The sequence below is a fragment of the Anomalospiza imberbis genome, chromosome 19, assembly GCF_031753505.1.
Source record: "Anomalospiza imberbis isolate Cuckoo-Finch-1a 21T00152 chromosome 19, ASM3175350v1, whole genome shotgun sequence".
Taxonomy (NCBI): domain Eukaryota; kingdom Metazoa; phylum Chordata; class Aves; order Passeriformes; family Viduidae; genus Anomalospiza; species Anomalospiza imberbis.
In genome coordinates, this window is record NC_089699.1 from 6,705,644 (window position 1) to 6,721,870 (window position 16,227).

At 51.3% G+C, this 16,227-nt stretch overlaps 2 protein-coding genes across 4 annotated transcripts in view; both read left to right on the forward strand.

The window, feature by feature from the left end:
• CD7 (CD7 molecule) overlaps positions 1-16,227 on the forward strand; it is a 203,626-nt gene that overhangs the window by 65,576 nt on the left and 121,823 nt on the right. The gene's annotated exons all lie outside the window — the stretch shown is intronic.
• SEPTIN9 (septin 9) overlaps positions 1-16,227 on the forward strand; it is a 143,599-nt gene that overhangs the window by 24,550 nt on the left and 102,822 nt on the right. The window contains exon 2 of one of the 3 annotated variants that reach the window (XM_068209334.1): positions 1,175-1,231. In XM_068209334.1, coding sequence (XP_068065435.1) covers positions 1,175-1,231 — 57 coding nt within the window. Of the gene's footprint in view, positions 1-1,174; positions 1,232-14,620; positions 15,208-15,562; positions 15,675-16,227 lie in introns of those variants that run through there. The other 2 variants (XM_068209336.1, XM_068209333.1) reach the window with 2 other exon arrangements.

The window sequence follows — 16,227 nt, forward strand, 5'->3', positions numbered from 1 at the left end:
GATTCCAGGATACAGCATCCCACCTGAGGTGCTTCACTGTATTTATTGTGGTCACCTTTATAGAGGTAGGCAACCAGAAACTGAGGCACAAATCCATGGCTGTGCTTTAACTAATGGGGATTTTAAGGAGAATTCAGGTTCTTGCTGAGTGGGAAGGGATTGCTGTGGGAATCATTGTTTTACAAATAGGCAGCTGGGATGGCAGAGAAATTAAACAAGTTGATGATGGATTAATTAATTAAACAAGTTGATGATGATCTGGAGCTACCAGACCTTCTGGGAATGTCCATCCCAGGACATCAGAACATTTGGGGCAATTCCAGGATACAGCATCCCACCTGAGGTGCTTCACTGCATTTATTGCATTTACCACTTTTATAGAGGTAGGCAACCAGAAACTGAGGCACAAATCCATGGCTGTGCTTTAACTAATGGGGATTTTAAGGAGAATTCAGGTTCTTGCTGAGTGGGAAGGGATTGCTGTGGCAATCATTGTTTTACAAATAGGCAGCTGGGATGGCAGAGAAATAATCAAGCTGCTGGTGGATTCGAAATGTTGTTGTAGTCAGCGGGTGCCATGGCTTGCCTGGAGTCTGGGAGGCAGGCAGGCACCTGGGAATTCCTGGGGACTCTGAAATGGGTGTGGAAGGGGAGGTGCATCCCCTGTTCCACTGCTCTGACCCCACAGCAGGGCTCACACATGAAGTGTCCCCAGCATGTGGGTGCAATCCATCCAGAGAGGAGTCTCTGTAAGTGCAGCTCATGCAAATCCTTCAATTCCTGTGCTCTCCTCTCCCAGCACGGAAATCTGCCTCAGGAAGTGCTGCACTTCTGTCTAGGATAAAATATCCTGGAGAAAGAGGTGAATGTGAATGTCCCACGTGATGATTTCTAGAGTCCCCTCTGGTGTTTTTGGAAACCCTAAATACATTTGTGGGTTTGCTGTATTTGAATAATCATTTTTTGACATCTTCAGGGAAGGGTGGAGTCCTCTCCTGGGGTGTTTTTTGGTTAAAATGGTGTGTAACTCTCCCTGGATCTGAGAGATGATTGTACAAAGCAGATTCCTGACAGAACTGTGCCTTGCTAGTTGTAGAGAGATAGGAGGGAGGTGACTCCACACCCCATATTCACTCCTCATGGACTCCTCATTCCAACCTTCTTCTTGCTTTAGGAATCACCCGGACCTCCAGTGGGAGACTTCGGAGGCTCAGCGACCAGACAAGCCCAAGTAAGTGTGTGAATTTCTCTCTTTGGAACCTCCTCATCCAATTAAAAAAAAAAAAAAAAAAAAAAGGAAAGAAAAATAGAGGGAATGCAGGAGATGACACTCACAAATCACTCGTTCTGCCATGGTTTGGAAGGCAAAGATTGCTGCTGATAAATGCAGAGCTCTCTATGCTGGAGAAAGAAAGCAGTACATGGAAAAAAAAAGGAGTGAGGGTTGCGTGTATATATATTTTAAATATATTTTTTAAAGCCCCAACAAACTGTGAAAAGAGGGAGAATATAAAATATTCCTTGCTGTATAATGGGTCCAGAGACAATAATTACCAAGCTCCAACCCAATTCAACACAGGGCAACAGAAAGCAGGAATGGCCTGTGGTTGAAATCCACTTTAGTCATTAGTAGCTCTTTTGGACTCTCCTTAGCTATTATTTTTTATTGGATGTGCAGATTTATGGATTATAAGTGCTTGTGGCTAAATTTGCAGCCCTAATTGCAGCTTAATGTTTTGGGAGCTGCTTCTGATTCAGAAGGAAGCAGGTGGGAGGGTTTGTTTTTCTTGCAGAAGGTGTTTCCCAGCCTCAGGAAAGCAGTAGCAGAATTCCCAGTGCTTGGGAGTACCTGAGGCTGTGTGCTCTGTTTGTTTGTGTGTGCCACGTGCTGGGGCTGCCCAGGGACGGTCCCTGCTGGCTGTCTGCAAGTGAAAAGTGTCACTGTTCTTGCCTGAAATACTCCAAGGGAAGCTGAGGCGGCCCAGATTGGGGCTTTTCCTTCTGGTAGCCCTTTTTGCTGGCTGTATCAGCCCCTCTGATGAGCCTGGGCTGCTCCCTGGCTCAGACCCCTGTGGGAAGCAGTGTGTCTCCATATCCAGGTGCTTTCTACATCCCAGACATTATCCTTCCTTAGCAGGTGCTTTGTTGCCACTGAAATGTTCCTTCATGTTTCCTTCTCTGATACCACACAATCCTGTGGTGATTACAATCCTACCTGTAAATTTCAACAAGATGGGCAACATCTTATTAACAGATCTTATCAACAGATAATTCTTGTCACAATTGTTGTTTTTTTTCCTTTAAAAGTTATTGATGTTCCTATTTCGTAGCTGGGGAAAATGCAGCAGCAGAGGACCTGAAAGCTGTGCCTTGAGACTGCCTGTGAGAATCCTAGAATGCTTCGGGTTGGAAGGGACCTTAAAGACCACCCAATTCCAGCCTGGATGACCTCCCCTCACCATTGCTGCCTCATTTTCTCTGCTCCCTGTCCCCCCCAACCCCACTCACCTCCTCAGCACCCTGCTCTGACCACATTTAGTTCAGCTTTCATCCTCTGCTGTCCCCATGGTCTCTCTGCCACTCAGTTGCTCCCTCCAGGCTCGATTTGCTGCTTCAATCCATCTTCTCAGCCCTCACATCCTGCCTCAAGCTCCCAGATGGGCTTATCAAAACAGAGCTTTCCAGCTTTTCCCTCGGCGTGGGTGGCAGCAGAAAGCCACCCTGGGGGTGCCTTCCTGGAGCAGTGACTTCAGTGCTTGGCTGGAAGCAGCCACCAGCACACGTGGGATGGGGATTAGTCACGGATGGCTGCTTGAACGTGCACTTGAACACCCTGGGAGCTGGGACACTGCCTGCCTGGCCCTCCTGAGCACTGCTGGCCAGCACTGGGACAGCTACCTATGGCACAGGAGAGGGTGGCAGGGCTGGCACGCTGTGACACTGCCCTGCTGCTGGCATCTGGAGTTCCTTGCGCCATCACCATCATCGGTGGGGGGATGGAATTATGGTCAGAGCACCCCAAACTGATGTCAAGTGGCAGCAAAAGTGCATTGAGTGATAATTATTGGGGAGTCTTGGCGTTGTGGGGGTGTTAAAGCCTCATGACAGCAAGAGGCCAGGAGGACTGAGCTGCATTTTAGAGCTGATGCTTCAAAACTCGGCCACCAGCACAGAGCTGGCAGTTGGGAACTGTTGTGTGTGTTTATCTTGTACATATGCACAAACAAAGCTGCTGCCTCAGCCCTGGCACCGCCTGCTCTCATGTGCAGACAGGACAGAAGGGGGAATTGGTGCAGCTCCAAAGGGAGCTGGGGTGTAGGGAATCCACATTGACAGACACAGCACATTTGTTCAAGCTTGTTTTCCTTAGACTCTAATTATATACTTTTCCACTTTTCTGGTGAGAGACCTTGTAAATTTTAATTTTTCTTTTTTTTTTTTCAAGTTTAAAAAATCAAATGAGCAGTTCAGTCCTTCAGTTTACTTTGCAGTAAATATTTATGACTCCATATAAATGCAGCTCAATTTCCCCTTGTTTCAGGTCCAAATTTTCCCCTCTGCACATCTGGCCTTGCACCCAGAAGCTTTTATTCCTGTAAAAGATAAATTGGGGTTGGGATGACTGAACAGTGGTTGCAAGTGAAGCGTTGCAGTAGGGGCTAGGTTGCTTTGGGCTTTTTGCCACCCTAAACAAAGGAAGGAGTGACGTGCATTTCCATAGCCACCAGCTCCAGAGAGCTCCACAGGCATCCACGTGCTGCCTTGGGGTGTGCAGTGAGGGTAGGAACCTGCAGAGCTGATGCTGACCTCTTTTGGAAACTTCATTCTGCCACTCAGATTCCCTTGTCCCTCTGGAAGTGGTCGTGTGGTGCTGGCATCCAACAGTGCTCAGCCCCAGGGCTTTGGGGCTGTGGGGCTGCTTTGGTTCAAACCTGCAGTGCAGCCCCAGGTAAGCCCCTGGGGTGGCATTCAAGTCCATCTCCAGCTCTTCTGGAGCCCCTTCAGGCACTGGAAGGGGCTCTGAAATCTCCCTGGAGCCTTCCCCAGGTCACCCCCTGTCGCTGTTGGACACGAAATGAGTACACAGACGCTTGGTGAGTTCAAGAGAGAAAAAGAGCAAATTTTATTTCTGACCTCGTAATATATGGAATTCTAAAAGTGACAGTGGATTGGAGGATGGAATTTCCACCTCTCCAACCACACTGGTCAAACCAACAGCCCATCAGTTCTCTCCTCCCACAAAGAAGAATGGAAAACAATCACTGTTACATGAACGGTGCGTGAGAATTCCAGTAGAAATATGTAACCATTATCAGAAGGCTAAAGAAGTTTTACAAGAACTTTAAAACTTTCAAAAGAACTATAAAAGAAAACTTAACACTTTAAAAAATCAGGGCAGCAACTCCCAGCTCTCTCCAGAGCAGAGGGGCTCCAGCCCTTGGAGCATCTCCGTCGTCTCCTCTGGACTCTCTCCTGCACTTCACACCCTTCTTGTGTTGATGGCCCCAGAGCTGGAGGCAGCTCTGCAGGAAGGGATCTCAGGAGAGTGGAACAGAGGGGCAGAATCTCCTCCCTTGACCTGCTGCTCACAATCCTTGCACTGCAGCCCAGGACACGTTTGGCTTTCTGGGCCAGCAGTGCACCTTGCTGGGTTTTATGGACTCATCAGCCACCACCCCAACCCCTCAAGGAATAGTCTTGATCCCTGCTCTGCCCAGCCGGTGCTTGGGATAGCCCTGACCCAGGTTCAGGACACTGCCCTTGGCCCTGCTGAACGTCCTGAGGGTCCCATGGGCCCACCCAGCCTGCCCAGGTCCCTCTGGATGCTGTTCCACCCCTCCAGGTGTTGAGTGCACCAGTTAGGAATGGCGTGTCAGGGAAGTTACTCCCACCTCATTTTTCTACAACTGTACCTGATGAATTTAAAGCAGAGAAATATTTGCTGACATTTGCCATGTGGAGCAGTGGTGTGTTCACAACTCAGCCAGAAAAGAGCCCAGAGCAGTTGGAGTGGAAGGAACAGAGATCGTGTTCCTCTCGGGCAGCCAGCTGTGCTCTACTTTGATTTGTTTCCAGCCTACAACTCAGTTTTTGCTAAAGAGGAAGGAACTTCCCTGGCAAGGGTAACACGAGGAGAGGGTCCATGAAAAGGCAGAGTTAGTGATTTAGCTAAACCAGCATGTTTTCCCCGTGTAGGTGAAGGCAGGGGGGACGATGCCTTCCAGCTGTGTTTCGGCAGCACTGCTCTGGCCCAGTGCTATTTGTGCCTCAGGTGCTTTGTTCACGAGAGGTCCCAAAGGGGTGGGAGGGGAGCAGGTGCCTCAGCTTTCCTGTTTCACAGCCTTTGTGTGGCTGTGACACTGCCTGGAGCAGGGGCAGCCTGCCAGGGCCAGGGCAGGCAGGGCTTTTCCACCCAAAAAGAGAGAGCACAGCCCCGCTTCTGCCTCGTCAGCAGCTGGCTGAGGATCAGCCACAACTTGTCCCGGTGCTTTTTGGAAGTGCAGGGCATAATTTGGAGAGGCAGGAAGTGAAGGCCAGCTCTCTGGGTTGTGTTTGAAAGAGGCACTCACTGGGACCTTTGCTGGAACAGCTTGCTTTGTAATGCCTAAATGCTTCTCCAGGGTAGAAGGAGGAGAGACTCCCATCCAGATGTTGTTTGCACCAGCTCAAGCCCCTCGTTCACCCATCATGTTGATGGTAGCCCAGGTAGCTGGGCCAGAAGCCTCAGTGGGTGGACCAGTGTGGGCTGGGGATGCAGGAGAAGTGAGGTGGTTCAAAGGTGCAGATTGTGGTTTGAGCCTGTGAGCTTCCGCTCAGGGCATGAGTTCTAGGACCCCACTGACCCCAGTGTCACTGCACTGCCACACTGTCCAGGGCACCCCAGAGGTCTCTGGTACCTGGGATTAACAAAATAAAAATATTATAGACTTACTTGTAAATTTCAACAAGATGGACACAGATAATTCTTGTCTTATTTGGTTTTTCCCTTTGATAGCTATTGATGTTGCTGTTTCATAGCTGGGGAAAAATGGAGCAGCAGAGAACCTGAAAGCTGTGCCTTGAGCCCTGCCTGTGAGTCCAGGGATCCTTCCCCATGGGCACTGAAATGGAAAGATGTGAGGCCAGGTGGGTGGAAGAGCTGAACACACATAGCTGTGGGCATAGTTTAAATTGGCATCATGGCTTTAACAGGGACAGCAGGATTTCAGCAGGGTTCACTAATTTGGATTGCTCAAAATTCATGGTAGATATGACAACAGATCTTGCTGTTTCCATCCCTTGACTTAGAACCTTGCCCTGAGGACCATCTCCTCTCTTTGTGCCTGGAATCTGTGAGAGGACAAGTCTAGAAACTGCTTTCTGTGAGGCTGTGGGTTAACCAGGACAGAGATAAACAAAAGGAATGTCAGGAGCCGGGGGCTCCCCGCTGGAGCGTGCATGATGGCTGTTACATAAGCAAATCCAGAGTGCTGTAAAAACCATTAGGTGTGTGAGGGGCTTGTCCTCAGGGGACTGGTGTCACAACTGTCACACGGCTGCAGCTCAGACGTGGGCACTGCCACTCACAGCACAGCCCTCCACGTGTCAGTGTGGCAAACCGAGCTTGGTGACCTCCTGTAAACCTTGGCCCAGCCCTTCAGCTTGTCCTGCATCTGTCTGGAGCTTCCTGCTGGGATCCAGGTGGGAGTGCAGCACCCCGGGATGCACAACGGATGCACATCTCTTTGGTGTGGGGTGAAACGTCCTCAAGCTGCACCAGGGGTGGTTTAGATTAGATATCAGGAAAAAATTCTTCACTGGGAGGGTGGTCTGGCATTGGAAGAGGCTGCCCAAGGAAGTGTGGAATTACCATCCCTGGAAATGTTCAGAAGTCGTGTGGGTGTGGCACTCAGGACATGGTTTGGTGGTGAACACAGCTAATGGTTGGACTCAATGAGCCCTGGGGCTTTTTTCCCAGCCCTCATTCTGCTGTGATTCTGTGTTTGTAGCACCGAGGTGCCTTTTGCTGTGGTGGAGCAGCTGAGGGGTTAACTGGAGCCTGTGGTTGCAGCCTCATGGCTCTGGATGTGTCCTTAGATGAGGTCATACAAGTTTCTTCGGGCAGCCTGTATTCCCCTTTGTGTGAGGCACCACAGCGGTCACCCCAGCTGTGCGGCCCTTCCAGAGTGTCCCCACGCAGCACCCGCTCCCCTCGGGCTCCCTGGGGACAAACCCTGGCTCGACACGTGTCCCTTCATCACACATGGCCTTTCTCCTCACCAGGGCAAAGCTGCAGAGGGTGCAGCTTGGTCACCAGCTGTGGAGTTTTTGTTTTTTTGGTCGGACTCAGACGTTTATTAGGTTTTATCTGTATTACAGTCTTTTAAACTGTGAGCTCTACAGTATTTTAATATGCTAAAAATTGAGTGTTATCTCTCTTTCTACAAGGTTTTTTAATGATCAACTGTCTAATTAAGAAATGACACTTAAATTATTTTTATTTTTAACTTAATAACTAACTACTTGTGGCTCACAATGTTGTCTTTTTTATCCAATTACACACTACCCAAACTTATGAAGAAGAAGGTGAAGAAGAAGGACCAGCCTCTGCCCTAAGACTTCTATTTTGTTATATATATATATTACTATATTCTAAAACCTTAAACTTTAGGTTTTTTTACCAACTACACACCTATAATCTTAGTTCTATCATGCAATTTTGGAAGTCTTGTCCGTGGCCTCAGGTCAAATGTACAGGAAGGGGTCAGTCTAAAATTCTCAGTGACCAGGTAAACAGACTGGAGACTTCCACCAGACTCTTCCAGCCAGCCTGGGGAGTCCCCTCTGCAGGCACAGCTCTGCAGGTCTCGGGGTCTGGAGATTGAGGTGACCCCAAGAATGTAAAAGTCCTTGCTTCCCAACTCGCACAGCCAAAGAAGTTGTCTGAACGCGCAGTGTCGGCTTCTCAAGGTTGTTTATTTTTCCTTATCTATAAAATTCTTTCTCTGCCCTGCTGAGCTCTGTCCAGCAGGTCGGCCATGGCATTCTGTCTGTCCTCAGGCAGTGTTCACATTTTATACCAAAAACTATGTGTGCTATCTTTACAATAACGTGCCAATACCTATCATTTATGTTAGACAGTGTGTGTCTACCCTAAACCAATAGAAAAGTGTCACCATCACAGCAAGACATGGAGGGCAAGAAGAAGGAGAAGAAGGCCAGGACATGCCCAAATCCCTCCATCTTGTCCCCTGAACCCCATTCTAAAAAAGCCCCTAAATTCTACTTTTTCACCCTGTGTTAATTCAACTACCACACTACTCAAACCCTTGTGGCTTGTAATTCCTCATACAGAGTTGGCAGTTTTTTCCACAGGCTAAAATGGAAGCCACAGGTGTTTTTGACTTGGTGCCAAGGTCTCCGAGCCCCCTGCCAGGGTCTGGAGACAGCCAGGGCAGCCAGAGGGATGTCCTGGACTCCCACATGCAGGTGATCCCAGCTGTGGGCAGCAAGAAGTTAAAGAATCAGGCTCAGGTGCCTGATTCCTGCGGGGACACACACGCAGGGACTTGTGTAACGTTGGCACGTGGACTCTGAGCTGCCTGCCAGGGTCCTGTGGGGCTCCCACGTGCTCCCAGCAGAGCTGGGTGTTGCTCACAGGAACGCCTGAGTGCACAGCTGAGAGATTCCGGGCTGGTGCTCAGAGCCCTGGGCTGTGTGCTGCTGAGGGGGTGTGCTGAGCCCCACAGCACCAGACATCTCTTGAGGAAGCCTTGAAAGCCCTTTCAATAGATCCTGACAGAGTGCAGCAGAGAGGGGGGAGAGCAATGGCAGTGGAGTGTGGATTTATCTCATCTGTTTCTCTTCTCCCCTTTTGAAGGATGGAGGAAAGTATCCCGAGTGCTCCAGAGAGAGAAACATGTTCATTGCCACCTCTGCCAGCCCCAGCCGTGTCCTGTGAGGGCACAGCTGTGCTGGCACTCGAGCTGCCTGTGCAGGAGCTGATGGGCAGGGGAGGGGACCCTCCTGGGGCTGGTGGCAGTGACAGGACAGACTTCCAGCCGAGGTGGCAGTGGGCACTGGGAGTGGCACAGCTGTGGAAGTGCACAGCACCTGGCAGGGGAGGCTCCCTGTTCTCTGAGGAACAGGGGAAATGGATGGAAGGAGGTGACCTGTTCTAGGCCAGCCTTGATCAGCCATCAGTTCTGGTGGCCCAGATGGGACTTGAACCCACAGTCCCCATCTAAATATCAGATATTTACTGGTAGGTATTTACTGTTGTTAGATATTTCCCTAGTATTAGATGTTTATTTACTATTAGTGGACTTTACAGGAAAGCTCTGGTTTCAGAGAATCATGGAATCACAGAATGGGTTGGGATGGAAGGGACCTTAAATCCCATCCCACCCCTGCCATGGCAGGGACACCTCCCACTATCCCAGGTTGCTCCAAGCCCTGTCCAGCCTGGCCTTGGACACTTCCAGGGATCCAGGGGCAGCCACAACTTCTCTGGGAATTCCATCCCAGCCCCTCCCCACCCTCCCAGGGAACAATTCCTGCCCAATATCCCATCCATCCCTGCCCTCTGCCACTGGGAAGCCATTCCCCTTGTCCTGTCCCCCCATCCCTTGTCCCCAGTCTCTCTCCAGCTCTCCTGGAGCCCCTTTAGGCTCTGAGCTCTCCCTGGAGCCTTCTTCTCTCCAGGTGAGCACCCCCAGCCTCTCCCAGCCTGGCTCCAGAGCAGAGGGGCTCCAGCCCTCGTGGTCTCTTCATAGTTTCCTCTGGACTCTCTCCAGCAAGTCCTTGTCTTTCTGATGCTGAGGACCCCAGAGCTGAGCTGACCCAGCTGGGCTCTCACCAAAGCTGAATAGAGGAGCAAATTCAGCAGTGCCCCATGGAGCTCTGCCTTCCCCAGCAGGGAATGACCACAGAGCTTCAGGTGTGGACTGCCCCCAATGTTTGGGGATGTCAAGGAGGGTCAAGAGGGCAAGACTAATGGGAGGGAGGGGTCCAGGAAGGAAAACATCAGCTGAAGATTGTGGAAGAATTAATATTTATCTGAAACTCCTTCTGCTCTCCCAGGAGGGTGAGGAGTGCCCAGTCCTGCCTCTCCTCTCGCTCTGCCCTGCCAGCTGCTGCTAATTCTTCTGCACAGGAGTGTTAAAGAGTGAGCAGAGAGCATGGGGAGGAGCGAAGGACTTCCAGCAGCTTGAGGCTTTCAGGCAGAGAGGTTGAGAGCCAGAACAGAGGAGAGGGGCATCTCAGGGGGCTGTGTGGGACTGGGACAGGAGGAGCCATGTGTCTCAGCCATCCCCTGCTGCCACGGCCACCCCAGCTGTGCGTGGTGATGAGCTTTGTGCCCTGGGCGGGGTCTCTGGCTCAGGAAAGGAGTAACTCAGGAGGATCTGAGTGATTTGTGTTGAACAAATAGAGGTTTTTGTAAGAAATAGCCAGGGAGTGGCAAATGTAGTGCTTGGCAGCACATGTGGAGCAGCTGAGGGCTGCAGCCCTGGGCAGGGCTGCTCCTTGTGTGCCCAGCTGGGAGAGGGAGGTGGAGTGAGGAGGCAAAAAACACCTGGCAAAGAGCAGGGCAGCAGCACTGAGAGTGTGAGTACCTCACGCTCTCAGAGGAGGAGCATCTCCTTGGTTTGGTTTTAAATTTTTCCCAAATGAAAAGGACAGTTTTAGCCAACGTTTTCTTTCTTCCCCACCATCAAGGCTCATAGAAATGTAAAAGAAAGGTTTTTAGAGCTAACAGTCCATGGAGGCTCAGATACTCTCATTGCTGGCTCAGTGCAGCCCGGGGGCAAAAGGCATAGAGTGAATATAATGGAGTAACACCTGATTGAGTTGGAGCACCTGATTGGACCTGTATTTCCTCATGTGAAAATGCTTCATTAAACATAATCTGATTTAGGAATGCTGCACTCTGCCACACTGTCCTCTCTCTGTGCTCTCCTCCCAGATATCCAGTTAGCTGAGATAGCTGAGATAACCTGTAAAGAACCAGCTGAATCCCCATTTTTCTTGCCTCTCCAGGCCCTGGAGGCCTTTGGCTGCTCTGGCTGCTTCCTGCACCTTTCCCAGTGCAGCCTGAACCTCTGATCCCTGAATGGGCTTGCAGCGTTCAACCTCTCCAGCTCAGGGCTGGGGCTGTGAGGTGATGCCTGGCTGATGTGCTAAAGCCCTGGTGATATGGGAAATGGATTTGTAGAGAGTTCTTAAAAAACACCAATTTCCTACTTACAAAACACGATAAACGTTTCTTAACCTATCAACTTTTCACCACAATATACTATAAATACCTTAAAACTAATCTTCATAAATCTTACTATAATACATCTTTCATAATTCTATTTCTCTAAAATATCTGATCTTATTTACAAAACTAACCTTTAAAACCTTTTTCAAACTCCATTTCTCTCTCAACAATATCTATCCTCTTTTATAACATTTCTAAATCAACATTTCTTATCTTAAAATTTACATGTAGATACAGACTATATAAACTTTCTACTAAACTTTACAAACTCACTACAAATCCATTTCCCACAGGTGGAAGTGGTCAGCTGTGACTGAGGGACTGCATTGAACTAGGCAGGAAAGAAAACAGCTCAAATTAAATGCCCCAGGAACGTAATCCCAGCATAAAACTGGAGAGGCAGACAAGGAGCAAAAATAACACCTGCAGGTGTCTGTGCCACTGCTGGGGCTGGTGACAGTGGCAATAGTCCTGAAGCCCCTCCTGGCTGCCCACTGCTGCCCTGGGCTCTGTGCCATGGCCACAGTCCCTGCTTATCTCTGGGTTCATGCCCAGAGAGGAGCTCCTGGCCTGGCAAAGGGTGAGAGAAAAGGCTCCAGCTGAGCCTGGCACAGGGCTTGCTCAACTTTCTTTTTTTGTGATTTCCTTCCTTGCTTTCTCTGCACCTGGCAGTGCTTCCTGCTGGCTGCCACCCGTGGCAGTGTCCAAACCTGTGAGGGAAAACGTGTGCACCCTGTGCCAGCCCCGTGAGCACGGGCTGGCAGCAGAGCGGGGCTCCTGCTTCGTGCCTGCTCACTGTTTGCAGATGGAAGCTGGGGTTGTTTTTACAGCAGATAGCAGTGGTTTCCCTAAAAGTGGTTTCCTTCTCCTGCTTCCTCTCTCTCCTTGTGGCTTTTCCAAAATTAGCCCTGGGGGGTTTGAACCCCAAGAAGGCAGCGCTGGCCAGGGCAGAGTTCTCTGTCCTCTTCCTAAAATCTGGGCGTGCTTGGCTTCCCCTCACCCTTTAGCAGCTGTGGTGGTTTTGCATGAGAGATTGTAATTGACAATCTGGAGAACAAAAACCACTACGGCAGTACTACTAGAAAAGGGAAGGTATATCTTCTTTCTCTGTACACATTTGTACAGTGCACAGACCACTGAGCACCCGTTTGAACAGACACTTGAGAAGCTTCTCAAAAACTAGGAAAAATGGGGAATTCCCAGCCCTGGACCATGAGGGTCACTGGAAACACACCTCTGAAGAGAGCAAACCCCCATGTTGATATCACCAGCACGGGGTACTCCTCTCTCACTCACAGACATCCCATTATTTACCTTTTAGTGCTTTGTGAGCACTGCTTCAGAAACACACTTTTAACTGCACCCTTAAAATGAATTCATTAAAATTTGCATGAGTGCTTCAGGTCTGAATGAGAGCAGCTACCTGGAGGTTTTGTGCATTTCAAGTTCAATTGCATTAAGCAGAGTTTGGGTTCACTTCCCTGAGTGCCTCCTGGTGATCTGCCCTGCAAGGAATGGTGCTTTTTTCCTTCCCAGCCACCTGGGTCTTGATGGGTTAAAGTCTGGAGGATAAAATGAGCGCTGCCCCCATCCCTTCTTCCTTTCCATTCATCTTCTTCCTTTCTCCATCCTTTCCCGGGGTTTTCCCCTTCCTCTCCAGCCTCAGGAGCTTGGCCATGGGGCTGCTTGGTGGAGGCAGTGCAGTGGGGTTTGTGCTCCACTGGGCCGTGCAGCTCTCCCGTGTCCTTGCTTTGTGTTCAGCACCTTTGAGATCTGAGGCAGGAAACGTGGGTTGAGCCTGTCAATGGGAAAACATTGCTCATTGTCCCCTCCAGAGCCTTGGGCTCTGGCAGCAGGAACATGCAGAGCTCTGCTGCTCATCGTGAATGAGCAGGATTTGGGAAGGAATCTGAACTCCTCTGCCCAGGGAATAACAGGCTGGGGGAGAGAGACATTGGAGAGAACCTTCCCGAAGGACTGGGCTGTCTTGGGGCTGCCTCCCACCGGCTCCCTGGGGATGTGCAGGGCTTGGTGCTGCCGGGGGGCTGGGCTGACCCCACCGCTGGGTGCTGGCTGTGATCCTCCCTCTGCTTTGGGGACGCTGATACTGCATCTGCTGCTGAACGGGACAAATCCTCAGTGTTGGAAAGTGATAGAGTGTCAGGCCAGGCTGTGCAAAGGTTTCAGCAGTGCTTGGAGTCTTTCCGTGGAGGTTTATTCATCGAGCTGGGCAATAACCTGTCCTTCTGCCCATGGCATGAGAGCAGTGCCAGGCTGTGTCACAGCTGTCACACTTGGGTTTTTCCATGTGAATTTGTGAGCTTCTTGGGGCAAAAAATGTCACTTGGACCATGCAGCTCACACAAGGGTCCTGTCAGCACACCTGGCCTGTGGAACAGCTGTGCCTTCCCTCCCAGCATTGCCTTGGCATGGGGGTTGAGTGATTTCTTTGCCAGCTCTGGGGATGGAGGCTGTGCCCTTGCATCTGGCTGGGTGATCAAGCTGCACCAAGGGAAATACAGGTTGGATATTAGGAAGAAGTTTTTTACAGAAAGGTATTAAAGTTCTGGAATGGCTGTGCGGGGAGGTGGTGGAGTCACCATCCCTGGGTGTGTTTAAAACAGACTGGATGTGGCACTGGGTGCCAGGGTTTAGTTGAGGTGTTGGGGCTGGGCTTGATGACCTTGAAGGTCTCTTCCAAGCCGGTCATTCTGTGAATTCCGTGATTATCACCGGGAATCAGAGTCGGATGGCTCGGGAGGGTGGTGCAGGGTGCTGGGGCAGTGGGCAGCCCCCGCTGGAGGTGCTAACGCCGTGTCCCCGCTGCCTGCCCGGGCCGGCGGCCAAGTGGAAGTTTCCGTGTGGGCCAGCCCATCTCTGCAGCCGCACATCCCTCCATCCCTCCGGGCACACGAGCAGCGGGCACCAGGCTCTGCAGGGCTCCTCTGCTCCCCCGCGCCCTGCCCGGGCATCTCCGGGAGCGAAACCCGCTCTCAAATCCCACCTTAACTCCGCCGCCACACCGGGGAGAGGACCGAGAGCTCCTGCCCGGGGCAGAGACTTTCACTCCCGCTTCTGGCAGGCTCGGAAATCCTGCTGCTCGCTGCCTTGCCGTGGGGAGGAGGGAGAAGCGCTGCCAGGGCCGGCGGGGAAGCCCCCGAGGGGTGCGCAGGACCAGGGAACGCGTGCCGGACTCGGGTCCCGCCTGGTAGCAGCGGCAGCAGCAGCAGCAGCCCCGTGATGCTGAGCTTGGAATGAAGTCAGCCTTCATCAACCGAATAGTTTATGCATGAATCGAAACTTCAGACCTGGCAAAAGGCAGGGGGAGCGTGCGGGATCTGCGCTCTTTTAAAATGCTGGAGCCAAGGAAGGAGGAGGGGATAGAGGAAATAGCAGGAAAATAAGACTGGGGAAGTGGGGAGAGATTTGAGAAGCTGGATGAGTTGTTCGCTCTGTTATTGTGAGGAGCCAAGCTCCTTAAGCATCTCCTGGTGGATATTAAGAGGGAGCTGTGGAGGCTGGAGCGTTCCCCTGGACACTCGCATGCTGTAGCTTTAAGACTGTTTTACAGAGGACTCGGGATTTCCAGTTTTCCTGCGCCTGGTGGAGTATTTCTGGGAGTTACAGGATTTTTCGGGTCATGTACCCTCTTTTCCTTTCTTCTTCCTCCTTTCTCTTTCTCTCTTACTCTTCTTTTTCATTTCAAAGAGACAAAGCTACTTCAGTTTGGAGCACAAACATATGATCAGCACATGGAAATGTGGTAATTTGGATGCATTCATGATTGCAACAGATTGAAGAAATTAGACCAGACAAAGAGCTTTTTTTGGAAGAGGAGGAGGAGGAGGCAAGGCAAGGAGGGAGGGAGAGTGGGGGAAAGAAGGGGACGCCACCGAAAAAAGGGACGGCCGTGACACGCGGATGCTAAATATATCCCGTAGTAATGGAGAGGGACCGGATTTCAGGTAGGCTATTGATCTTTTAATATGTTATATTCTGCCTCTGCCCTCCTACCTTTCCAGCAGCTTCTGTACTTTGAGGAGAGGAACAGCCCTGCTCCGGGTGGATTTCAGCCGATTCCTTTATTTATTTCCTTTTTTTTTTTTTTTTTTCATGCAATGCTTCCCTTCTGCAATTTCCCCCCCTTTTTTTTTTTTTTTTTTTTTTTTTTCCCATCCTCCTGAGCCCTGAGACAGACGGTGATTCCAGCAGAAGCCGGGAGGGGGGCGAAGGGGGGAAAAGAAGCAGGGGGGAAGAAGAAACTGCTTTCTAGGTCTGGATTTCATTTGAGTGCCTCTCTCCCCCCCTCCGCTCCCATGTGCCGCTCGGCGCGGGGGGATGAATGCTGAGCCTGTTAGCTCAGAGCTGCGAGCCGGGCAGAGGGAGGAAAATCGCCGAGCTCTTGGCATGGAGACGCGCTTCTGCTCTGAAGGTTGGCTCCTGGCTGTGTGTGTGTGTTGTGGCGGAGCTTTTCCTGCTTGCCAAAGTATCTTCCCCGCGTTTCTGCCCTCCCGGTGCTGCCTGGCTGGGCAGGAGCTGCCTGCGTGTCCCAGGGCTGCTCCCTGCTTTCTGCTGGGCTTCACCTTGCTGGCCGTGCGTGGGGGGAGAGGCAGAGCAATGAATAACTCCATTTAATTCCCCGCTTTGCCCGCAATTCCCGCCCAGAGGTGCATGTCTGAGCGGTTCCAAGAACTGCTCCCGGCTCCGGGGAGCTGCTGGGGGGTGCTGGCGTTGCCGTGAGCTGCTCGGGGGTGGCTGTGGCTGTTTGTTTCTGGTGGCAGGGACGGGGGACAGGCTGCGTGGTGTCCCCCTCTGAGCAGGGTGACCAGGATAACCAGGGAAGATGAAGGAGCGGTGTCTGTGGCCAGGCTGGCAGATCCGATGGGTGTCCCTCCTCCGTGCCACCCCAGGGCACAGCCCGCTCACCCTCCTGGGCACCGGGCCTCTCGTCCTGGGCGTTCCCTGCTGGGCATCGGCGCTGGGAG